The following is a 27,377-nucleotide window of genomic DNA, read 5'->3' as shown; positions in this document are numbered from 1 at the left end:
AACGGAGATCAGGTTTCACCGGCCGTCGGGATTGGTAAAAGATTTTTTATTTATTTATTTATTTTTTTTTTTTTTTTTTGGGAATAGATTGGTAAAAGATTAAACACTAGTCTTGTGAATTTTCATTTGTTTGGTTGTCTCCTAGTTTATAATCTTATTGAATGAGGTAAATAATAAAATGTATCTCAAATAACTTACAAGTTCTTTAAATTGTTTATTCACTAGTGGGATGTAATTAATTATATACATACTCTTAATAAAAAAAATTAAATAAACCAAAATAACAGGATGACAAGGTTGTCCGGGACACCAAGATCACCTCAGTCCCACCATTCCACATGTAGTGATGCACATGGGTGGATCTAGAGGGGAACAATGGGGGCAGTTTTCCGGGAAATTTTCTCCCCCTTCCCCACCCGGCCCCCCATTATATGTGTGTGTACACGTGCACTTTAATATACATAAATAAAGAATTATTATACATAAAAATTATTGATAGTTAAAGTATGTAGTTTAATTACTAAATTTCTCTTGATAGTTGATACAAACAAACCTTGCATGGATTACCTGGTTTTATGGCGAAAGAAGCTGATTTATAGCAAAGAAAATTCACGAGGACCAACCTCCCCACCCACTTTTACCATAATGGTGCCCTCACTAATCACTCTCTTGAGCGTACTTGCGTGTCTGTTTTATGGTTCAGAGTTCAGCCTAGTACTGTATTTGCAGGGGAAAAGAGAAAAAAGATAAAACGGTTTCAGTTTCTTGTGTTATTATATATATAAATTCATTTAATTTACAGTTTCCTTTTTCTTTTTCCCTTTTTCTACTCAAGATAAAAAAAGGGTTTCACGTTCTTGTGCATAGGCTTTTAAATACCAGTTTTATTTGGTTTCCCCTTCTCATCTGATCTGCCATTAGAAAGATGAGGCATTTTGTGTTTTTGGTCCTTCTTCTTCTTCTTCACCAAAATTGCTTCCTGTTCCCAGCGACAGCAAGCGATGATGGGTTCATAAGAACCAGAGGAATCCATTTCTTGTTGAACGGATACCCTTTCTATGCAAATGGCTTCAATGCCTACTGGCTTATGTACATGGCTTCTGACCCTTCTCTGAGACCAAAAGTTTCTGAAGCCTTTAGAGATGCCTCTAGCCATGGCCTCACTGTGGCAAGAACTTGGGCTTTCAGTGACGGTGGCTACAACCCTCTTCAATATGCCCCTGGCTCTTACAATGAACATATGTTCAAGGTATTAATATTCTTCCTCTTCTGATCCATTTTCTTTCCATCTCAATCAATTTGCTTTAATTTAAAGCTGACATCTTTTTGGGTTATGTATTGAAGGGGTTGGATTTTGTGATAGCTGAGGCAAAAAAGCATGGGATTAGGGTGATATTAAGCCTGGCAAATAATTATGACAGTTTTGGTGGAAAGAAGCAGTATGTGAACTGGGCTAGAGCTCAGGGACAGTACCTTACATCAGAAGATGATTTCTTTACGAACTCTGTTGTTAAGACTTACTACAAAAACCATGTTAAGGTAAGACTGTCACTTTGTTTTTTTTTTAGTGATAAGAGAAATTCGCAGTCACTACTCTTGTCATTTCTTGTAGTCATATGTTTGTGTGTTTGCAGACTGTTCTGAACAGACTCAACACTTTCAGTGGAGTTGAGTACAAGAATGACCCAACAATCATGGCTTGGGAGCTGATGAATGAGCCTAGGTGCACATCAGATCCATCTGGGAAGACCATTCAGGTTCATATGTTGTTTTTTTTTGCTGAACATCTAAAGAATTGTTTGGTTACTGTTGTAGGAGTTTTGAATATAGTAACTAGTATTATTTGTCTGGCTCCATTAAATTTCAAATTGTTAGGTGTTTTTTTTTTATAACTTTTCAATAATTGTGCTTCCCATTTACCCACTTTCTGCATCATAGTAGGCCAGAAATGAATGTCACATGCTACTATGTTAGTACTAGTATTTCAAATTTTGAAATAGTTAATTGCATCTTTAGTCCTCGAATACTTTGTACATTTTATATGTAGTCACAATTTTTCAAAATTATCTCACTTAGTCTATGTTTTTAGTTTTACTCTTCCATTTGCGTTCTATGAATTCACAATCAATTACAATTAAAGACTTTAGTCTTTTCTTTTTTTCTTTTGGAATAAGGGTCAAATAGGTCACTCAACTGCACACAAAATTGCAATTAGGCCATTGAACTAAAAAAGAATGCAATTGAGCCATTGAACAACACAAAAACATACAATTTAGTCCAAAATAACTTGTTTACCTGATGCTACAAATTACCGATTTTAAAATAAATTTTTAAAAATAATTTTTAATAAATAAATAATTAAAAAAAAAAAAACAGAAACTGTCGAATCGTCTCCGGCCGGCTTCGTCTCCATGGCGGGAGACGAACCTCCATCTCCAGCCATGGAGATGAGGTCCTTTCGTCTCCCTGGCCATGGAGACGAAGGATGGCCGGACCCTTCGTCTCCATGGCCAGGGAGACGAAGGGACCTCATCTCCATGGCTATGGAGACGAAGGTCTTTGTATCCATGGCTGTGGACGGAGGTTCGTCTCCAGCCATGGAGACGAAGTTGGCCGAAGACGATTCGTCTTCGGTCGGCAATATCAGCTTTTATATATATATATATATATATATATATATATATATATATATATATATATATTAATTATTTATTTATTTATTAAAAATTATTTTAAAATCGGTAACTTGCTACACCAGGTAAATAAGTTATTTCGGGCTCAATTGCATTCTTTTTTAATTCAATAGTCTAATTATAATTTGGTGCATAATTGAATGGCCTATTTGCCTTTTTTTTTCTTTTTATTGTTGGGTTATGTACTTATGTTCAAACCCAAAAGCTTTATTTAGATGTGGAGTTACTAATGAAAGAAAGTTGCATATTCTGAATTAGCTTATATTTGTAGTTAATGGTAAGTTCGCAAAAGGCAAACATATGACTAAGAATGAAAAATATAGGATTATATATCTTGATTTTGAAAGATTAGGACTAAATGTGTAATTAATGTCCTAATGGTGAACTGAAAATGAAATTTACTGTAATATGAAATTATTGCACCAGTTGATGTTAATGATAATCCACCAGTAGGTCTTTTCTTGAGGAGTTTTACTATGCAATAATATATAATTTGACTAATTGAGTGAATTGGATTTATTTGGGTGATAGTGGGTTGTGAATTAGCGGGTAAGCATAGAGAATTATACCTGACCCATCATGTAATATCTGTGCAACATTTCCAGTGGGGATTAAACTAGGACCTTCCATTTGTAAGAGTTACTTCATGCACTAAACTGCTTAAGTATTAGTAGTTAATTAAGATTCTATAACTCACACTAAATTTTAATGTTGAATGACAGTCATGGATAACGGAAATGGCGGATTACGTGAAGTCCATAGACACAAACCATCTGGTAGAGGCTGGTTTAGAAGGATTTTACGGCCAAACATCTCCACAAAGGACCAATCTCAACACAAATCTCAACGTAGGAACCGATTTCATTGCCAACAATGCTGTCCCTGCCATCGATTTTGCCACCACTCACGTCTACCCTGATCAGTGGTAAGTATATATATATATGTTTCTTCATCCATTTTCTTGATTATATTCTGTTCCTAAACTTCATGTTTTTCGATCCGTACCAGGTTGACTAGCTCCAACGACCAAACCCAACTGTCATTCCTCAGCGACTGGCTCAACGCCCACATTCAAGATTCTCAGGACATTCTCAAAAAGCCTTTGCTCATCTCGGAGTTCGGCAAATCCCAGAAAGACCCGGGCTTCACCGCCGACCAGAGGGATCTTCTGTACAAGAACGTATACTACAACATATATTCGTCGGCCAGGCGCGGCGGCGCGGCCGCCGGGGGTCTTTTCTGGCAGCTCTTGGCCGAAGGGATGGATAATTTCGGCGATGGGTACGAGGTAATCTTGAGCCGGAAAACAACGACTGCGAATCTGATTGCCCAGCAGTCGCACAAGCTTTATCAGATTCGGAGAATCTTCGCGAGGATGACGGACATTGAGAGCATGAAGAGAGCAGGGGCTGTCAGTAGGGGCAGGGGAAGACAAATTGGAAACTGATGATAAAATTTTAAGATTGGATCATTGAAGTGTGTGTCTTTTGTAAGTTAGTGTGTGCACTAAATTTTAGTAGTGCGAGTTTTCTTAGAGATGAATGTTGTTCATCCGGGATGATATTAATATTTAATTATTTATTTATGCATTCTAATATTAATGGCCATGTTTTATAAGATGGTCTTTATTATGTATTGACGTGTTGTATTATATTACATATGAAAAAAAGTGTTCATTCAGTACCATTTTATGTATTTAATTCGATTTTTTAGGATTGACTGAAATTATTTTTTGTTCAAATTTTCATAATCTTTAGGGTCCGTTTGGAAAACAGGAAAATGACTTTTGAAAAATGAGTCATTTTTCGAAAAACATTTTCCTTTTTAAGTGTTTGGTTGCATTTGAAAAACTATTTTGATGTGTTTGGTTCATTTTCTGGAAAATGAGTAGAATGGTATAATTAAATATTTTAATTATTTTATTTAGAATAAAAAATACATTTTAAATCTTTAAAACTATATAAAAAAAAATAAATTATGGAGTCCGGCGGAAACCAGTTCGCCAGAAGCTTTAAAAAAAAAAAAAAACAATGGCGGAAATCATTTTCCGCCAAATTGAGCACATTTTCACCAGTCAACGGAAAATGTTTTTCGTTGACTGGATTTTCCAGGTGTAGCCAAACACCAAAAACCCGGAAAATAATTTACAGAAATCATTTTTCAGATTTTCAAACACAACCTTAGTTTAGTACTCTGTTTCCAATGTTATATAAAAATGTATATACTAAGAAATTATATTAAAAGTATTACTAGATATAACAAATTAAATTTAAAAAAAAAAAAAAGACATAGTTAAATCTTGACAATAAATAATAAACAAGACATAAAATGAGATAGATAGAGTAAACAAGAAATAAAATGAGATAGATATACATTTATTGATGAAAAAATAAACTTTTAATGTATATAATTAATTAAATAAAATGTTGATGGCCCTTTGAATTGTTTAGATGATGCTCATCTCGCAGAATCAGTGACAGTCAAGGAAGCTTTGTCGTGGGCTAAGGAATTGAATTTTATGAAGGTGATAATATTCTCTGATTGTCAGACGATCTGCAATTTGTTCAAGACTTCTTTGCCAGACTATACTTATACAGGTTGTATCCTCAAGGAGTGCCAAGAGATTCAATGAGACTTTGATTATATGTCTCTTTAGTTTGTTTCTAGATCAGTAAACACAATTGTCCATGCCTTGGTTAGGATTGCTCGTTCTTACCCTGGTTCCCTCAATTGTTTTAATTCTATTCCGCATTATATTGAACATGGAGAAAACACACAAATTTTCGATTATAAAAAATATTCTAATATCTTTTAATTACTAATTATAATATGAACTTTATTTATCGCCACAAGTAGCAACAAATTGGCCCTACAATATAAGAATCCAAAAAAGCTAATCACTAGAAAACTGAAAAGCATAATACTAGAAAAATGTTGAATTCAAATTTTCAGCTTCTAGAACCTAAACTTATTTATTTTTCCTCCCTTTGAATTAAGCACCTTATTAAAATTCAATAAGTCCATAATTAATCTTCACAAGTCCAATTCGTGCTTCTATCTTGAGCGATGCGCATATAGCTTTACCTTACTGCTTGGATTAAAATTTCAAAAATCTCAACACTAGGTTATCAAAGATGATTTAACATACAATTAATTAAATGACTTGTAAACCTTAAGTTGTTACTATTCAACTAAACAGGGGCGGACCTATAATGAGGACAGTGGGAGCAGCTGCCCCCACTCCCCCCACCCCCACCCCCACCCCCACCCACTATATAGCCCTTGTATGTATATATGTATATATAGTATATGTATTAGTATAAGTAAATTAAACAGATAAGTATAATCAAAATATTGTCTAGACTAGTTGGATTGAAACACGCTTAAATATTGGGATGGTCAAGTGTTTGATTCCTTCCTTCAACATGGTAAACTTTGGCTTTGCTAACTTTATAATGGCCCGTTTGGTTCACGGAATAGGCCGGGAATGGCATAGCATTCTCAGTAATAGGCCTATTCCTTTTACCAGGAATAATATTCCTATTACTGAACGCTCAGGAATAGATTTTAGAATCTATTTCCTTTTTTACCCATTTCTTTAACCTAATTTTTTTATCCTATATATAAATTTATCCTATTTCACCACCGTTGTCGCCAACACCACCATCACTGCCGCCGCCACCATCGCCACCACCACTATCGCCGCCGCCGCCGCCGCCACCACCACCACCGCCGCCCCACCACTGCCACCGCCACCACCACCACTACCACCCCAGCACCACCGCCGCCAACACCACCATCACCACCGCCGCCCCTACCACTACCACCGCCACCACCACCCCAGCACCACAACCGCCACCACCACCATCACCACCACCGCCACCACCATCGCCGCTGTCGCCGCCACCACCACCACCGTCACCAGAACCACCACCCAGCAGCACCACCGCCACAACCGTCGCCGCCCCCACCACCACTGCCACCACAGCACCATCATCGCCGCCACCGCCACCACCACCACCACCACCATCGCCGCTGCTGCCACCACCACCACCATCGCCACAACCGTCGCCGTCCCCACCACCACCGCCGCCACCACCACCATCGCTACCACCACCATCACCACCACCGCCACCACCATCGCCGCCGCCACCACCACCACTACCACCCCAGCACCGCCACCACCACCATCACCACCACCGCCACCACCACCACCATCATCGCCACCATCACATATTTTTATAAGGGTATTTATGTCTTTTAAAACATATTTCATTTCTATTCCTTAAATCAACCAAACACTGTAATATAATTCCTAAAGTCTATTCCTTATGCGAACCAAACAATAGAATACAATTCTTATTCTATTCCTTGCCTATTCCATTCATTATGGAATAACATTCCTATTACCTCAAAATTCATTCCGTGAACCAAACGTGCTGTAAGAGTTTAATTTTGGCACATATATTTATTTATTTTTCGCTATATCCAACAATATTTATAGTTATACTTTTTAAGTGTTTTTATTTATTTTACGCTATATCCAATAATATTTATAGTTATACTTTCTAAGTGTTTCAATTATTTTTTTTTAAAATTATTTCTTTTTTCGCTATATCCAACAATATTTATAGTTATACTTTCTAAGTGTTTCAATTATTTTTTTTTTAATTATTTCTTTTGTCTTAATGTTGCGCCTATACTTTTTAAGTGTTTTTATTTATTTTTCGTTATATCCAATAATATTTATAGTTATACTTTCTAAGTGTTTCAATTATTTTTTTAATTATTTTTTTCGCTATATCCAACAATATTTATAGTTATACTTTCTAAGTGTTTTAATTATTTTTTTTAAATTATTTCTTTTGTCTTAATGTTTCGCCCCGACAAATTTTCTGGGTCTGCCACTGCAACTAAACCACTTTAAATTTATGTGATTTTTTTTTTTTTAATAAGATCATTTTTTGGAATGAGAAAGTATAATAATAGTTGTAAAAAATGACTCAAATATTGATTCACTTTGTCAAACTTAAAGGATTTTATATATTAAATCGGATGCATAAAGATATGGATAATAAATTTGAGAACAAATTGCACTTTTGGTCCTGTGACTATTAGGGTACTGATAATTTGAGTACGTGACTTTTAAAACTCTCAATTTAAACCTTTAACTACGCAATTATTAGCAGATTTGGTCCTGCCGGCCAAATCGCCGGCCAATTTTGGAGTTCCCGTTTGCGTTTGGCCCTGGTCATTTTTTCTTCATTCTATGACTTTCCATGTTTCATGGCGACCGGAGTTCCCGTTTGCGTTTGGCCGTGTTCTTCCCAGGTACTTCCCGGATTTCTCTGCTTGCTTCTCTTTGTTTGTTCCCTCGTTGTGGGCATTACTACTTGGAAATGGTGACTGGAGTTTGGTCTTCGTTGGTGATGGTCGTGGATGACTCCTACCGTCTGACCTTGGCCTGTGATTTTTCCGGCTATTTTTGTGTGGTTCCCGTCCGTATCGTGGGTGGCTGCAAAGGTGATGTACTCGGTCTCTGGACTGGGTCCTTCTTCTGCTTGTTTGTGAGGTTTACTTCGTGGGTTTGGTCTCTGATTTTCTGGGTTTCTCGCCGGCGGTTGTGGCTCTCATATTGGACTGCTCTTCATCGGAAATGGTGGCTTGGAGGTTGGACAGAGTTGGGGGTGGTGTTTGGTAGCCGATGGTGCATCAGAACACTCTTAATGGTGAAGTCCTTGTTTTTTTCCGGCCATTTTTGGTGAGTATCTCATTCGGGTTGGTGGATTTTCCGGTGGGTTGTCTGGGTTTTACTTTTCCGGTGGTTGCCGGGATTTGCTTTTCCGCAGACGCAAGAAGAAGAAGAAATAACGTTAAATGACCATTTTGCCCTTATAAATAAATAATTTTAAAAGAATTACATTTTTCCGGTCAAAATTGGCCGGCAATTTGACCGGCAGGACCAAACCCGCTAATAATTCGTAGTTAAAGGTTTAAATTGAGAGTTTTGAAAGTCATGTACTCAAATTAACAGTAGCCTAATAGTCACAGGATCAAAAGTGCAATTTGTTCTAAATTTGAACACCAACTAACATTAACTACTAGCTACGACGTGGTAGCTGGGCAAAACAAGCAAATGCGGAGTAGAAGAGAAAAGGGATGTTTCCATTCAGCTTCTCCAATAGGCAAGCTAGGTGGCAAGATCTTAGTGGCCTACGTGGCAACAGTAAGTGGACGCGGAATGGGCGCGGGTTACGGGCCCATTTGTGCCCCACATTAATGGGTCAATGGGCCCTACTTAACCCAATTTGGATAGCATATACGCAATGTGGTGTGTATAATTAAGTATGGATTGTGTCGGCTATAGAGTATAGACTATAGTCAATAAGCCTATAGTAGAGAGCAAAGTGGAGACTGGGACAGCAAAGCAAAATTTTTTAAATATTTATACTTTTTGCTATTTTTTCTTATTTCAAATAGTTTTTAGTTGAGAAAATGTTTTTATAAGAGCAGCAAATAATAAATAATCGTGTAAATTACGCTACAATCGTAGGCGCCGTGCACCACAGCTCGTTAAGTACTGAAGTTACGTCAAGCCCATTTTAAATTTTAAAAAGTTAAACACATTTACAAGTCAAACAATTTTATAGTTTTTTTTTGTTATACTACTGACTCTTTTACAGCATTTTATATGTTCTCTAATTTGATAGATTTTTGAAAATTTATTTCTTCATTATTTGGATAACCTTTCCACAATTGTTTATTGACAAATTCAGTCCACACAGTTGTGTGGATCACGAATTAAAACGATGTCAATGAATTTTATGAGTTAGAATAATATACATTATATGTTAAAATAATGAAACTTCTAAGGTAAGATAATGTACATTATGTGTTAGAATAATGAAATTTCTAGAATAAGATAATGTACATTATGTGTTAGAATAATGTATATTGCAGCGGATCACGTGAAAAAAAAAAAAAAAAAAGCGAAACGATTTCGTTTTTGGACCGTGATCCACAAAATAATTATTGATAATTATTATTTGTGATATCAATACCCCGCAAATTATGCTGTGAGCACGTGCCCACCTTGCGGGGTGGGCACAGTTCATATCCATAATTTCTATACTGTAGATTCATAATTTATATACTTTAGATCCATAATTATATACTGTAGATTCATAAAATTTATACTTTAGATTTCAATTGTTGAACTCTGTTTTCACAAATCAGAGAACTATATGTTCATAATTTGATAACTATACAATTTAGAAATTATGAATTTACAGTACATAATTTACGAATCTACTGTATTTAAATTATGAATCACACGGTTTAGAAATTATAAATCTAAAGTATGAATTTTATGAATCTACAATATAAAAATTATGGATCTACAATATAGAAAATATGAATATAAAATTGTGCCCACCTTGCAAAGTGAACACATGCTCACAGCATAACGTTCCATCAATACCGTATTGGGGCTGTTTGTTACTCGGCCCATGTGTTAAGGGCCTTTAGATGCATTGCACACTTCATGTTTACATTTTTTTTTTTTTTGTGACGAGAAAATCTTGCAGCTTTTATTAGGCTCAACTGAGAGTTTGTTTATAATAATTAAACTTGTGATCTTTAACTACAAAATCATACTCTATCAATTTGATCACTCTCTTCAAAACATTTTTTTGAACATTCTTAATCATACAAATATACAACATATCATGTTAACTAATCGGCTAACTCCAAGAATTAGACTTTCTCACCTAACCTTATTAGTCTATAATAACTTTGACAAGTCTAGGGGTCTCGATGTGGTTCATATGGCCGTCTAGGGTGTCCGGCTAACGTTCTCGCCCAACATCCTCAAATAGGTAATTAAGCTGGATCGGAAAAGCAAACATTGTTGAATGCAAATGAGACACTTTATAACTACTTTATGACAATAATAATCACTTGGTCATTGAAATGTAGAAATAGTAAAGGGAATGTCCAACATTAACATTCTAAATTCAATCCGTAGTCTCAATCTCTCCTAGTAAAAAGACTCCAAAGCTTGAAACCTTGAAAACATTTTCATTCTTATTTTACATCGATGCTCTTTAAAAGTCTTAATAATTGATTGTTTTGTGGTTCATGTTGGACCAATTGTAATAAAACTTCCCCTAAAGGTTGAATCTCCAATCTCAAGGGCCCCACACTCCGACGTGACAGAGCAATTGAATCTCCAACCTCAAAGTCCCCCACACTCCGACCCAAAAAAACATTTGAGAAAATGTAAATCACGGTGACTTAGTAACTCAACAGACAGGACCAAATACGGGTGCGCACAAATGATCTGTCCACTTAAGCATAATCCTCAAACTGTCATTGTCGAGGTTGAAACCTTGTCTCTCTTCCCAAATAATGCTTACTGAATCAGTGAGCTAAACATGTGCAAACACCAATTGTAATAAAACTATTAGTATAACAACATTTTGACTACTCTACCGTCTACAAATTTAGACTTGAAACTCTAAAATTATAATATAAGTTTCAAGTGATAAATAAAAAGTAGAAATATTAAATTCAAAATTGAATAATTTATTCGATTTGATTTTAGGTGGGTGCAGATAATGGTGGGCCAAAAAGATTATCAACTTTAATTAATTTAATACTCCGTGTTTACATCATATCCTTTGCTCGATCAATCTATTCTACTTGGATCCACCGCCCATTTCAAGTTTTCTCTAGACCTGCAACTCTGCAAGTAACTGTCACCCACCACCAACCGACATTTTTTAAAACAAACTAAAACTTAGTAACGGTTATTACCTGCCGACACCTACAACGTCCTGCGACGTCGTACGTACATTCTGCATGGCAGATGTCCTAGGTTTATCCAAAACACTTTAGGAAGGATCCACGAAATTGTCTGCCCTGTTTATTATTATTATTATTATTATTATTATTTTAAAAAAAAGAAATTTTAGAATTTTCCCCAGCCAAGAAAATCTATATAAACCACACAATCTCCCTGAACAAACCCCAAACTCGACAAACATTGATCAGAACAAAAGAACAAAAGATCCTCTGCTTTTTCAGAATCTTTAATTTGTTTCCTCTTCTTTTCCGAGCAAACAGAAATGGCTTCTCAAATCGTTAATTCCACGAACAAGGCGGGCGGTTTGGCCAAGGCGATGAGTCTGCAGAGCCGTGCCTATGTTACCTTCTTGGCCGGCAATGGGGACTACGTGAAAGGTGTGGTGGGGCTAGCCAAGGGGCTGAGGAAGGTCAAATCTGCTTACCCACTGGTGGTGGCGGTTTTGCCGGACGTGCCGGAGGAGCACCGCCGCATACTGCTAAGCCAGGGCTGCATCGTCCGTGAAATTGAGCCGGTTTACCCGCCGGAGAATCAGACTCAGTTCGCCATGGCTTACTACGTCATCAACTACTCCAAGCTCCGCATTTGGGAGGTAATTAATTAATTAATTAAGCATTTCTTACACTACTGGAAATTATGCAATTTCCGACCACCTGAAAGTGGTCAGAAATAGCAACAAAAGTTTTTCTGGATACCAAAAGTGATCGGAACAAGGCTTTCGACTCGATTTAAGATCACTTTCAATGGTCGAAAATTCCATAATTTCTAGTAGTGTTAAACCATTTTTTTTATTTAATATTAGATTTTCAGCTTAGATCAGACTAATTCTAAAGGATCTTTGAATAATATATTGTGACAGTTTGTGGAGTATAGCAAGATGATATATTTGGACGGCGATATCCAGGTGTTCCAGAACATCGACCACCTCTTCGAGTTGCCGGACGGCCACTTTTACGCCGTCATGGACTGCTTCTGCGAGAAGACATGGAGCAAAACGCCGCAGTACACGATCGGGTACTGTCAGCAGCGCCCAGATAAGGTCCAGTGGCCTGAAGAGCTCGGCCCGAAACCGCCACTTTACTTCAACGCCGGAATGTTCGTCTACGAACCCAGTCTCCCTGTGTACGATGATCTTCTCAAAACCCTCAAAACCACTCCTCCCACCTCGTTTGCGGAGCAGGATTTGTTGAACATGTTCTTCAAGGATGTTTACAGGCCGATCCCGAATGTGTACAACTTGGTGTTAGCGATGCTGTGGCGCCACCCTGAGAACGTGGAGCTGGAGCAAGTTAAGGTTGTTCACTACTGTGCGGCGGGGTCGAAGCCGTGGCGGTACACCGGCGAGGAAGAGAATATGGACAGGGAAGACATCAAGATGCTGGTGAATAAGTGGGTGGATATATACAACGACAGGGCGTTGGATTACAAGAACACCGCCGCGGCCGCCGCCGCAGGCGGTGGTGGTGTTGAGGTTGGTGCCACCAAGTTCAAGGCGGCGTTGCCCAAGGCCGCCGGCGCTAATCGCTATGTTACCGCCCCGTCCGCTGCATAGGCGACTAATATTATATTGCGGCTGGTCTAGGAATCTTTTATCATTTCTAAGGCCATATACACACTTTGATCTCAGCACTTATAGTTTTTTTTTTTTTTTTCTTTTCTTTTTTTTTTTTTAAAGAGTTATGAGTATTATTAAAACCTTAATTAAAAAGGAGCTGTGCTCCCTATCAATTTGATTTAGGAGAACTTTGTATTTGTAGTTCTCCTAAATTTGTTGTGTTTCTTTTCATATTTCCGGCCTTGTGAATATTGGAATATATGTTACATTGTATAATGAAAACTATATTTGTTTGTATATATGTGTATCAAATCTTTATTTATAGTGTTGATTTCCTAGTTAATATGACCGGTGAGATACATACTTTGATATTGGATAACCCTCTAAGAATATAAATATCTCCTTTTGTTATCCAATTTAGATGGTTTAGCATGGTGTGTTTTCCTGTTTAGTTTTGTTGGTTGCACAAAAAACAAGTACTATGTGTTTTAACTCTTCAAAATTAGCCTTTAATCTTAAATTGCCTTTAGATTGATTCGTAGTCTTCTTAATTTCGAAGTGCGTGTATAATAACTTAACATTCATCATTTCATGCAGCACTTTAGCTAATATTTAGGTTTGTTGCCTGTTGATTTGCCATGATTAGCAAAATGGAAATATACTTTTGATTTAGGAACACATTCCTAAATCAAGACCATTCTTTTACTATATATATAAAAAAAAAAAAGATCCTTTGATTTTTTGCCACGATTAATTAGCAGAATGAAAATATACCTTTGATTTATGAACACATTACTAAATCAAGATGATGATCTATAAAGAGATCCTTTTAATTTACCTAATATTTCGATAAATCACTCTACTCTACCTCTCTTACTATATCTAGCTAAAACTCTAAATTACTCTAAAAGTTTACAACTCTATCTATAATACTAACATATCATTATTTAACTTATAAACAACCATGAAGTATCATTTATTTAAATACTCCCTCTTTCCCATTTTATCTGTCATACTTATTATTTATTGGTCCATGGCTGAATTTTGAGGCGTGCAGGATGGGCAACAACAGAGGGTCTAAGATTTACACCGTTCATACTTATTTGAAATAAAAATCATATATTTTACGATAGGAACTGTGATTTTTGCATTCAGCAGGTGTTACATCGTTCATACTTATTTGAAATAAAAATAATATATTTTACAGTATTGGTTTTAAAGATTGCGCATAAACTTTTGGTAGGGCCTCATTAATTTATAAGAACGGGCCAAAAAAGAAAATAATAACCGGTCCTGCATTGGTCAAACCAACTATTTCTTCTTTGTTTATTTTCTTTTGTATTTTGTACTTATTTTTAAATTTGATTTTTTTTTTTGTGTCTAATAGTATTTATAGTGTAGTTTCTAAATATATAAATTTTGTATATTAATAGTAAACTTAATATTATGAAAATTGGATTAAAAATATATTCAGTCAAACATCGTTAACCGAACTAGACACATAAAATGAGACGGAAGGAGTATTATTTTAGTTTTTTTTTTTATTTTCTTTCACTAAAGGAAGTAAAATTAATACTGCTTTTTTTAGGTGTATCGCTCATATTTTTTTTCTTTATCTTATGTTATACTTTAAGCGTTTTTTTATTATTACTTGTTGTTTATCACGATCAAAGCCTTTAATTTATTGGAACATGCAAATAGGCTTAGATTTCCACCACAGAAAAAAGTGTACATGTCAAAAAATCAGCAGGCGAAAGAATAGCGAGTAATCAAAGCCCAATTAACATAACTGCCGTTGTCTTCAACTGCCGCATCTGGGAAGTTACCTGCTTCAATTCGTCCAACGTGGCATTTCCCAGCACTGCGGTGCGATCTTCTAAGACAGCTGGACGGTGGGGACATATTTCATTGAATCCGGTGGACCCCAGCAGAAGCAGCCCGCGCTTTCTTTGGGACCCACTATTTCATTCAACTCAGTTTTTTTCTTAACGGATATTCGTATATTCTTGCACGAAACGCCGTGTGTTCTGCCACGTGGTTAACTACCCCTACTGAATCTCAAGTATATATTGCGCTGTGAGTGGCAGTTAGCAGTTGCTTTGTCGGTGACGGTTACTCTTGTAGATGGTCAAAACTATAGGTGTTACCGTTGGTAGTGCGTGTAATGTTGTCAATCAATTAGCCGAAAAATAAGGCAAAAGATGTGTAAAATAATAATCCCATCTCTTTCTACCTAACCTTACCCTTAGGACAGGGGTAAGTCTGGGAGGTAAACAACCTTTAATTACAAATTCTTTTGACTCAAGGGAATATTCTAAAGTTGTGCTTTATTAAGATATTGACTATTTTCACTATTCTCATTAATTACATATTGAAAAAATTTTGTTGTGATAGAGTTCACCTACACAAAGGAGATTACAGTTTGTACGTGGAAGTTAGAATGACACAAGCTAAAGGGGAGATTTGAAATTTGAACCCAACAAGTAGATGTGATGATTGTCAATAGCATAAATTAAATCGAGGTGCGAGAAACACAGTTATATAATAGGTAAATAAGATATATAAGTGTCAATTCGTTGGTCGAGAGATACTTGAACGATTGGATACAATGTTTGAGTGGATATAAGTAGGGAAGTGAGTAACTGAGTATATGATGTCCTTGTATCAGACCAATCGGACTGCTTATTATACATATGCTAAAGTCGGTCTTTGCTAATTAAGTTGATACATGCACTTCCAAGTGTACTTTCTTGATTGGTCTGTCAGATCATGAGTCCGGAAAGTTTGAAATTTGAATCCGACAAGTAGCATTGTTGATTGTTGAGAGTAAATTTGATCTGATTACTACGATATAATAGGTAAAGGGTTATGAATTTATATATATAAGATAAGTGCTAAATTGTCACAAATGCTCAATTGATTGGGTATAAGGCATTGGGTGAGATAATACTCATAATAGTAAAGAAGTGAGTATATTATGCCCCATGAACAGGATCCGCCAGACTATTTATGTTTATGGTAAGCTGATTCACTGACAGGCTTCTAAGTATGTGCTTTAGATTAGAGCATCCACTATAGTGGTTTATTTGGGGTTAATGTCAGAATAATTATGTGAGATGAGATTATTTGAGAAAAGATTTGTCCTGCAAAACACAAAATAATGTCAGGAAAAAAAAAAAAAAAAAAAAAAAAAAAAAAAAGATAAGAAGAAACAAACAGATGTTGTGCGCGTTTGCGGACTGCATGCGCCCGTGTGGTGCGTCAGGTGCGCTGACAGCGCTTTATTTTTTATTTTTTTTAAAAAATTAGTTTTCTCTTCTTCTTTTTTTTTTTCTCTCCCCTCTCACATTCTCTTTCTTAATAACTCTTACATTATCCCCTCATTCTCCCCAATTGATACGGATGCTCTTAGTGGATTGACTAAATTAATTGCTTTGCCACTCACAACCTCCTATTCAGCCGGTCATGCCTATCTAGTTTGTAGGTTGGACTACACGACTGACCGGTTGGTATAGCCAAACAATTGTAAAGTAGTAATGCAACACCTTGACTTCATAATATAATTCACCCATCCAAGTATAATCATATAAAACTATTTTGGATTTAATTATGTAGAATTCAAAACAAATCCAACAATTAATATAATAATAAAATGAATCATTTCCGTGACACCTTATTCTATTTCCTACGTACCTATCATGCGAATAAAACCTGCCACATGCAGTATGTAGCTTTATGATAAAACTATATATTAATCAAGGCAACTACTGGTAGATGAGGCCAAAGGGAAAGTGAAAGAGATAAGTGATGACGCTTGAGGGGTGTTGGATCGGAATTTGAAGATTAATTTGTCGTTTGTTTTAGGTTTCATGCATGGGCATTATGGCCCCATGCATGCGATTTTTCATAAACAAAATATTTTTAGATTAGGATCTTAATTAAGTGATACAAGTTGACTAGACTTATTAAATGATCTAGTTGGACTGAATAATAAGGAATTATTAGTCAACTAAATTCTGTGTCTAATATAAATTTGGATTGATGGGATACAAGAATATTAAATTAAATACCATCTAGAGTTCTGAGTCTGAGACAAATAATAACTAACGGTCTACCGTAACACAACAGGATACGAGGTCAGATTTCTCCTATACAATTATTCAGTATTGTTGGATTTAATCTAACATGCAGTTCCATCCTATATAAATAATAAACAACACAATTATTGCAGGCTCTATCAGTCATAACCTACTCCCTCAGACGCAGCCAATTCAATACTACCAGCAGAAATATAATCAAACTTGTTTCCTCCCCATTGAAAATGGCTACACAAAGTATTCTCGTTAGTGCTAAACCTTGCAGGTTTCTAAGTAATAATGTGGAGAGTCGTCTGATCAGCAGCCGCGCTTATGTCACATTCTTGGCCGGAAACGGGGACTCCGTCAAAGGCGTGGTAGGGCTAGCCAAGGGTCTGAGGAAGGTGAAAGCGGCTTATCCACTTGTGGTGGCGGTTTTGCCGGACGTCCCGGAAGAGCACCGCCGTCTACTGTTGAATCAGGGCTGCGTTGTCCGTGAGATCCAGCCGGTTTACCCGCCTGACAACCAATCTCACTACTGTATGGATAGCTACGTTATCAACTACTCCAAGCTCCGTATCTGGGAGGTAATCAATAAGCTTTAGATACTTTTAGTTAATTTGCTGGTAGTTAGTTGATTCTTGGATAGCAGAGTGTGGACAAGAACGTAACGAGTAATTACTGATTTGGTCCCTCAACTATGAGAATTTCACTAATGTCTTTGACTTTCAAAATTTTTCAATTTAGTCCTCAACAATGTCTTTTTTACCTGAAATGATCGTAACCGTTAAACATCCGTTAACTCGGGACTAAATTGGTAATTTTGCTATAGTCAAGGGACCATTTCGATCACCATATGCACCATTTTCTCCGAAAATTAATTACTGAAATGGTCCATTGACTATAACGAAATTACCAATTTAGTCCCGAGTTAACGGATATTTAACGGTTAGGACTTTTAAAAAAACATAGTCAGGGACTAAATTGAGAAATTTTGAAAGTTAAGGACCAGATTGGTGAAATCTTCATAATCGAGGGACCAAATCGGTAATTAATTAACTCAATATAATTCGACTTTGACTGTCATAAAATATTAGACCCAATGCAACGTGGTGGGCTCTTTGTCGGCACCAGACATAGGTAGATTATCAGACTGGTTAATATAATATTGATACATTAATATTTTTTAAATTTCATGCAGTTTGTGCAACATAGCAAGATAATATACTTGGAAGGGAACACCCAAGTATTTGTCAACATTGACAGCCTCTTTGACTTGCCAGATGGCTACTTGTATGCAGTAATGGACTGCTTTTGTGAAGAGAGCTGGAGTCACACAGCCCAATATAAAATTGGGTATTGTCAACAGTCCCCAGACAAAGTTCAATGGACTCAAACATTGGGCCTTAAGCCACCACTATACTTCAACACAGGAATGTTTGTCTGTGAGCCAAATCTCTCCACCTGGAATGCCCTCTTCGACGCTCTCAAATCCTCCCCTCCCACCCCTTTTGCCGAGCAGGATTTCTTGAACATGTTCTTCAGGGATGTGTACATGCCAATCCCAAACGTATACAACTTGGTTTTAGCCATGTTATGGCGCCACCCGGCGAACGTTGAGCTTGGCAGAGCGAAGGTGGTCAACTACTGCGCCGCCGGGTCACGGCCGTGGAGGTACACCGGCGAAGAAGAGAACACAGACAGGGAAGACATCAAGATGCTTGTTCAGAAATGGTGGGATATATATAACGATGAGTCTTTGGACTACAAGAATACTGTCAATGTTAATGGTGAAGATGAAGCTACGGAATTCGATATGAAGCCTGGTCTTGCTCAGCAGTACATAACCGCTCCACCTGCGGCTTAGGTTTCTTTGCCGGTCGTACTAGGTTTCTCGCCGCCATATACAAGCTTGCTCTTTTTTTGAATGGATATACAAGCTTGCTCTTAGTTACATAGCATTTTATTTTGTGTCCAGTAGTATATAATAATGTATGGGATTGGTTATATATATATTTTTGGATTCCAGTTTATACAACAATGTCTATGAGTGATTAATTAAAGTTTAGTTAAATTAATTTTACCTCGCAAGATATAGAAACTAATATTAGTAGTATTGTTTTTAATTAGTAGAATTCATTTTTAATTTGAGTTGGGTACAAGTAGCATATTCAGATTATTATAAGTGAGACGAATTTTACATATTATATATGATTCTCAAATTGTCTTCATTTGAGTTAGAAAGGTTTTGAATAGTCTTCATTATTCCACATTGAGTTAGAAAAATTTTTATAAGATCCAACATTCACTTTATCATCCACTACTTTTTTATATGAATAGGAGGGGGGCCAAGAAACCCCATATACAGCATAAACAGCTCTCTTATCACTCTTCAAAAGGGAATAACCTATACATATCGAACTCCAAAATGACTCTTAAATTTGTTGGAGGTTTGTTGAAGAATTTTGGAGATTTCGCTTGGTAACTCAATCTCATAAATTCCTTTTCCGAACAATTTGATTTTTTTTTCAAAGTTTTTATGCATTGACTTAAATTATAATTAGAATTAAATCATCTAAAATCTTAACAAAAATATATTATTAAAATTATATATTACATAAAAAATCGTGTTACATATTTAACTTTTTCTAATAAGAAAAAATTAAAAACAATACAAAAAGTCGTTTATTTATTTTTTTAAAAAAACAAAAAGAAAAGGTAGAATAAGAGAAAAATAAAAGAAAATCAATTAAAAAATAGATTTAGAGTGATCGTCAGCTAAAAGCCACTCTGAAGTGTTCTAGTAGGCGCGTGTTAAGGTAAGATGTGCGCTACAAGCACGCATCTCTCTCTCGCTCTCTCTTTTTCTTTTCCAGTAAAAATCAAGCACTTGTAAGAGAATTTTTTTTGTAAAAACCAGCCTCCCCATCAGTCAAAAATCATCAGTTTTTTTTTTTTTTCAACAATCTTAAAAAATCCACTATTGGTGTTGTGCTCTTAGGCTATCATTATCCTTGAAAAGAAGGCCTTTGCAAGATGACTTGGCATGCCAAGTGGAAATTTTTTTTTTCTTATTGTTTGGGTATAAGAGCAACCCCAATAAGGAGGTTGTGCACAAGTTTTTAGGAAAAATTGGCAAGGTAGAGGAGAGAAAGAGAGAGAGAAGAGTGTGTTGCAGGAGATTAGGGTTCTTTGTCTCATTAGGCTAAACTTATCCCTGCAAATATCTCTCACTCTAAAAAATGGATCCCACTTCCACATCATTCCATTTGCAAATCATCTACTATTAACACTACATCTCTGCAAATTCAATCAACTTTCAAAAGTGGGCCCTAATTTCACATGACTTTAAAAAATTAATATTTTTTTCATAATAAATATTATTTTGTCTTCAACATTATTAATTTATATAAATATATAAATTATATTTAAATATTAAAAATAACAAAATTGAAAATCTAAAAACAAACCATTTTTTAATTTTAAATCTAAAACGGTAAATGTAATTGTAATTTACGTATATCAATCTTTCAAAAAAAATGTATGTATATCAACATAATTTTTAGACACGTTAATTTTAATTTTATTTATTTAAAAAAAATAATTTAAGAAATTATTCGTATTATGTATTGTATATAACCGAATGTATATTATACCACGATTTGAATTATAAAATTAAACCTCAAATGAACCTTACGATATATTATTTTATTAAAAAAATGTATTACTATTAAATAAAATAAAAAAACAAACTTCATGCGGCAAATTGGCAAAATACAAAACAAACTAAACAAATAAAATAAAATAAAAAAATTTGTACAAAATAAACTAAATAAAAAGAAAAAAAAAAAGTTACCGCAACGCTGCAGCTTTTTGTACGGTTGCAAGTTTGCAAGCAGAGCAAACTTGCAATCCTAATCACTATTAAAAAAATAATAATAAAAAATAACATAGCTGGCAAATGTCCATGTCATTTTGCAAAGCCCATGTTTGCTGGGTACGTAATCCCAGCCTTATGTGGACCCCACAAAAGAAAGAAGAAAGCAAACATGTTTATATGGCCTGCACATTTGCGCCTAGCCAGTCGAGCGCTTTTAGACTTCTTTTTATTTTAATTTTTTCCTTTTTTATTTTTTTTCTAACATTTCGTTTTTTATTTTTTTGTTTTTTGTTTTTTTTACCTCCTCCTCCATTTTCTCTTTCCTAATTACATTTCCAAAAACGGCTCAAAAATCACACCAAAATTCGCACTATTGAGGATGTCCTAATGCAAGCTTGCTAGTCTTGCAAGCTTGGATAGTACATAAAAAGGCAGACATGCGGGAACCTTTTTGTACTTTCTTTATTTATTTTATTTTATTATACTCTGGTGTGAAAGTGAGTCCAATTTTGAAAATAGGAGAGTATTGTAGAAATTAATAAAAGAATTATAAATTTAATGATATAGGAATAAGAATATTTTTAGGCTATATCCTCACATCTAAGGCTATGTTTGGGAACTTGGCTTAAAGTTGAAAAACTATAAGTTAAGAGCTGAAAACTGAAGAGCTGTTAAACTAACTGTTATGTTGAAAGTGTTTGGTAAAATTAGCTTTTTTTATAAGTTAATAAATGTAAAAAGACTAAAAGAGACATTTTCATAATATTTAAATTTTTTGTTTACATATTAAACTTTAACATTTTGTCTTCAAAAAAAAAACATTTTGAAATAAAATCTACTATCTACTATATACTATACTAATAAGAGCCCAAGAGAGTTAGGCCTATAATGGGTAGAAAAAATGGCGGTCACAGATTTTAATCAAATGAATGGCTCAGATTGATAAGATTTAAATTTTACACTAAAATTTCCTAAAATACCCACACACCGTTACTAATTCCGTTAAAATTTTAAGAATTGCCGTTAGTTCACCGTTAACTTACTCATTGATTTCAATAAAAAAAAAAAGTCTTAGTTTCGAACCTCATCCCAACCAAAGTTGGCATAATTAGTACTCTATTTTACTCTTATTAAATTATATAAATAATAATTTAGTAGCTACAACAAAAAATTATAGATATGCATTTCTTTAATTTAGAATTATGTGTCCACAATGCCTTTATTCAAAAAAAAAATTATTCATTATCAATAAATTAAATAAGAGAAATAATTGTATTAGTTATATTGTCTTTATTTTTCTACAATGTAAAAATTCTTTATATTCAAATTTATTAATTGATTATATTCGCTACATTGTCCTTACAATGTCTTAATTCAGTGAAAAAAAATTATTCATTATCAATAAATTAATTAAGAGAAATATTTTCATTAGTTATATTGTCTTTATTTTTCTCAAATGTAAAAATTTTTACATTCAAATTCATCAATTGATTATATTCACTACATTGTCTATTATCTTTTTTGTGCACTATTTTTCTAATTAAATATCAAAGTTATAATACAAAATAATGCTATATATTCATTTACCAAGTATTTTATTAATACCATGAAAAAATTAAAAAAAATATAATTAATAAAGCCAACCATATTAACTACTTGAGAAATTTTGTGACAAAGAGAGTATTCAAATCACACAACAAATTGAAGTGAGAACTACCTTGCAATGTCTTTGTTTGACAATCAGTAGTTAGCGGATTTGACCAACGAATTTATTTAATTATTAACATTGGGTAGAAAAAATGACCGTCAAATTATTAAATCAAATGAATGGTTCAAATTGTTCAGGTTTTAATTTTTTTAAATGTTTTTCTAATTTATCCTTAATTATATGATTATCCATTTAACTTTTCCGTTAAATACCGTTAATTCACCGTTAGTCTAATTCTAATATTAACGTCTAATATAGAATTATAATTACACCATTAATCTAATTCTAATATTAAAGTCTTAATAGAACTTAACCACAAATCCTAATGTCGAAATCTCCTCAAACAATATTAGTATATATTTAATATTTTATGCCCTAATTTTTATTTGTTCTCCCTTATGTCCCGTATTTGGTTTCAACCATACCTATACAATTATTTTATTGACAATTATAATCAATATTGACTATATTATCTTGCATTTATAAACTTAGAATTACCTATTTAACCCGCACGGGCTTAGCTCAATGGTTTAGTGGGCAGTATTTGGGAGAAGAGACCAAGGTTTGAACCTCGGCGGCGGCAGTGCGGGAATTATGTCAAAAGTGGGTAGATTCCTTGTTCGCACCGGCATTTGGTCCTGTCTGCTGAACCATTGAGTCACCGTGATTTACAACTTCCCACAATGCTCTGTCGGGTCGGAGTGTGGGGGGCCCTTGGGGTTGGGGACTCAACCTTTGCGAGAAGAATTACCTATTTAAATACGCAAATTCAACCTTTAATTATCTATGCATGAACAATTTCAATATAATCTTGCCTTAATATACTTTAAAGTACTTATTTAAAAAAAAAACATTGGGCATTATCCCAATCGCGCAATGCGCGTAAAAAACTAGTTATTAGTATAATCATAATCTAGCATCACATAATGAAGTAACAATATTGTTGTGAATCTCTTAATAATAATAATAATAATAATAATAATAATAATAATAATAATAATAATAATAATAATTGCGGTGAAAGTTGCGGATAAAGGAGAAGATAAAAAAAAAAATTAGTAATTGAGAAGGGTAAAAAATGTCATTTCTTTAAAATAATGAGGACAAAGATAGAAAAAAAAAAAAAAAGTTAAGAAGCACATTAGCTTATTTTCAAACGTTACCTAAAGTAGCGTTCCAAAATAAGTTCTTATTTAAGCTAGGAGCTTATTTTGGAAACATTACCAAACAGACCTTATAGCTTATTAGTACCTTAAAATAAGTTATAACTTCCTAAATAAGCCGTACAAAGCCTAAGTCATGTCACGACAATTTATATCCTACACCACGGCGCACGTTGCACTGTGCGCCCAGATGCAAAACGACGTCGTTTTAATTTTTTATTTTTATTTTTTGAAATTTCCCGCCCCAGTGTATGACAGTTAATTTTTCTTTAAAAAAAAACCCCATGTTCAAAAATGTACATAATGTTATACAAGAATACACATAATTGTATACATGAATGTACATAATTATATAACAAAATATACATACTCTTTTTAAAAGATAATACACATAATCTAACATAATACATAATAAACATAAACTTTTAACATAATACACATCAACTCTTAACATAATACACACAAATTTTCTGATTCGGATGTACATAATTGTATAAAAAGAATGCATATAATTGTATAAAAAATGTACATAACTGTATGAACAAATATATATAATTGTATGAACAAATATACATAATTGTATGAACAAATATACATAATCACAACAACTTCCTATCGCGCCTCCTAAAACGACCGCAAAACGACGTCATTTTGGGAGACACGCGGCGCACAATACTACGCGCGCCGTGGTGTATGATATAACGATTGTCATGTCACTATATTTATTAATTAATTTTATTTTTTTTAGTATTAGGTGTCTTTGAATCCTTGCAAGATATGCAAATCTTGAAAAATAGAGCCAAAGTACACTGTCATGAGTGGTGAGAGTCTTTTGGTCACCTTTATTTTATTCTATTTTTAAATCATTTTTAATAATTTAAACAATAATATTGATGAAACGTAATATTTTTAAAAATGATGTGAATTATAAACTCATATTTAACTAAGACTATGTGGTCTAATGGTACCCGGGTTGAACTTCCATTTGGAAGGTTATTACGAGTTCGAGCCTCAGTGGAGGCGTTACTACAATGTAATAGGGCCAATAACATTCAAAAAAAAAAAATAAACTCATATTTAAAAGTAAGTTGAAATTATAAGAATGTAATAAAAAAAAAATAGTGAACAAATTTCAATTTTGATGATGTTGAAATATGGCATGCTTTTAAACGTTACTAATAAAAATAAGGTATTTATTACTGATATAAAAAAAATATAATACTTTTACTTTTTTTTTTTTGAAAGCATTACCTTTTTTATAAGTAACAAATAATTGTCAATATTACTTATAAAGGAAAACATAATATTTTTTTTAAAATGTAATACATTTTTTCAATATAAAAATTACCTTTCATATTGATATACTCTAACCCGTTTCACGGATCATCACCAAGCGTAGGGATGACATTCTAATCCACCTGAATCCACTTCGCATGGGTCGAGTTTTTTTGAGTGGTAGTTGGTGGTGGGTCTTAAAAAAATAAATTCGCGGTGGGTTGGGTTTGATTCGAGTTCTATGTACAAAACTCATCTAGAACCCCACCCAACCCATCATGTAGTTATTTATAAAAGTTTCTATAACTTCAGGTAAATTTTTACTATTTTTATATATAAAATACTAAGTTTATTTTTAAAAATTAATAATTTAGTTATTATATTTAAATATTTCTATTATTTTATGTTGTAGGATAACTAATGAATTTTATTATTTTATTATGTGTAAGTAATTTAAATATTATTTTTTGAAAAAAAATAATAAAATTATAAGTAGTGGACACCTGCACCTGATGGGGTGAAAGTGAGGGGAGAAAATATAAGGTGGGTCGGGTGATGAATGTAACCCTCCCCAACCCATTGTCATCCCTAACCAAGTGTGACCCTTAATGAGGTGTTTGGTTGGCATGAGTTGCATTGACATTGAATTGCAATTCAGGAAATGATAAACTACATTATATTGTTTAGTTAGAGGAAATTGCAATTCCATCAATTCACAAGTCTCCATATGAATTGCAATTCATTCATACAAAGAAAAGGGAAAAGGAAGGAAATGACATATTTGTCTTTGAATGTTATTATTAACATTATTACAGAGGAGTATTTTAGTCCTTATATCATTTTTATCATTTTCATTCCAAATAATTATATTCCTTCTTACCAAATATTATAATTTTAATTCATACTTTATTCCTATCTTATTTTTTTTTTCACAAAATTACAATTCTTTTCTTTATTAATTCTTTCCTTTCAACCAAACAAACGCTAGTAAACTCTAGTTATGTGAAAACTAGTGCAATAAATGAAGTTGGTGATGTAGACTTAATTACAAACTCAGAGCTTAGAGCCCAGTGCAAAGATAAAGACATCTGACGCCTGAGCAGTGCTATCGAACCCTTCCGTCCAACACATTGAACATTTGAACCACTACAATTTATATATTGCATTGGAAAAACCATACCTAAGGCGTCGTGATGTCAGAAAATGTACAGTTTTCCGAGGAAGTTCCAGTCAAAAGCAGTCAGTTCTGATAAAAACGGATTCGACGAATGCGTTTTATGTGGAAAAATTTCACTTCCTCCTCCTTCATATACCCCGGGGGGCATGCTCTTATTGATTCAATTTATAGTCAGATTTGTTTGAACACAGAACCTCAAACTCATCTTCCCATTGAAACAAAGCGGCACATCAGTGAGAAAAACTTTGCTCATTATTATGGCTGCAGGTATGTGATATTTATTTTAATTCATTTCAACTCAAACTTAAATTCTTCTTTACTATATATCTCTATATAATTTTGCAATGTTGGTGTTAAAGACCATGTTATTGTTCATCTCTACTGGGGTGGTCAAGTCGATCAAACTGAGCTTCGCTACACAATACCCCCAAAGACTAGTGTGTACTTACCTCGTCAATCTCCATTTCTCGACATTCTTGCTATAATACGCCGGGCAATGGGGGAGCCACATTGTATATTGAACTTAACGGGTAGGTTGCTAGTAAACAGTTTCAAATGCGTTCTATTCCCGATAGTGAGTGACGAGTCGTGGCATTATTTTATGGAACAAACTTCACCTATAGGGGAATTGCACGTATTTGTGACACCAATATTTGCAGAAACCACTGATATGATGAGCTTCACTGAGTTACTAACAGGAATAATACAATCCTCCGGAGGGATTGGTGAAAACCACACAAATTGCTCATCACAACAACCTATAATGTCTGCAGATTGCTCAACATATGATGGTCAAATATCGGAATGGTCCGATAGTACACATTTTGGGCACACATCTAACGTTATCGAGTCGAGTGGTCATATTAGCGATTCAGAAAGTGATGAGCCTAATGTGCGAAATTTTAATATGTCTGATTTAAAATTTTTTAAAGTTCAAGATAACCCCGTGACGGTTGAAGGGCGACTAGGGAAAACAAAACCATA

The 27,377-nt window shown here is 34.5% G+C and overlaps 3 protein-coding genes across 3 annotated transcripts; all 3 read left to right on the top strand.

The window, feature by feature from the left end:
* The first annotated feature begins 664 nt into the window (after positions 1 to 664).
* Positions 665 to 4,300, top strand: LOC109168347 (mannan endo-1,4-beta-mannosidase 7-like). The gene is made up of 5 exons (XM_019317361.1): positions 665 to 1,249; positions 1,345 to 1,539; positions 1,635 to 1,757; positions 3,416 to 3,618; positions 3,702 to 4,300. The coding sequence occupies exons 1-5, from the start codon at positions 926 to 928 to the stop codon at positions 4,138 to 4,140; spliced, it is 1,284 nt and encodes a 427-aa protein (XP_019172906.1). The 5' UTR covers positions 665 to 925; the 3' UTR covers positions 4,141 to 4,300.
* Positions 4,301 to 11,707: 7,407 nt separating this feature from the next.
* On the top strand, positions 11,708 to 13,411 carry LOC109168346 (galactinol synthase 2-like). Its single transcript, XM_019317360.1, has 2 exons — positions 11,708 to 12,151; positions 12,419 to 13,411. Exons 1-2 carry the CDS (start codon positions 11,822 to 11,824, stop codon positions 13,109 to 13,111), a joined length of 1,023 nt encoding a protein of 340 aa, XP_019172905.1. The 5' UTR covers positions 11,708 to 11,821; the 3' UTR covers positions 13,112 to 13,411.
* A 3,949-nt stretch (positions 13,412 to 17,360) lies between these two features.
* On the top strand, positions 17,361 to 19,268 carry LOC109168350 (galactinol synthase 2-like). Its single transcript, XM_019317365.1, has 2 exons — positions 17,361 to 17,777; positions 18,392 to 19,268. The coding sequence occupies exons 1-2, from the start codon at positions 17,436 to 17,438 to the stop codon at positions 19,055 to 19,057; spliced, it is 1,008 nt and encodes a 335-aa protein (XP_019172910.1). The 5' UTR covers positions 17,361 to 17,435; the 3' UTR covers positions 19,058 to 19,268.
* The last annotated feature ends 8,109 nt before the right edge of the window (positions 19,269 to 27,377 follow it).

The sequence above is a fragment of the Ipomoea nil genome, unplaced genomic scaffold, assembly GCF_001879475.1.
Source record: "Ipomoea nil cultivar Tokyo-kokei standard unplaced genomic scaffold, Asagao_1.1 scaffold3197, whole genome shotgun sequence".
NCBI lineage: Eukaryota > Viridiplantae > Streptophyta > Magnoliopsida > Solanales > Convolvulaceae > Ipomoea > Ipomoea nil.
Note: the sequence above shows the minus strand (reverse complement) of the source record. Positions and strands in the feature narration are given on the sequence as shown.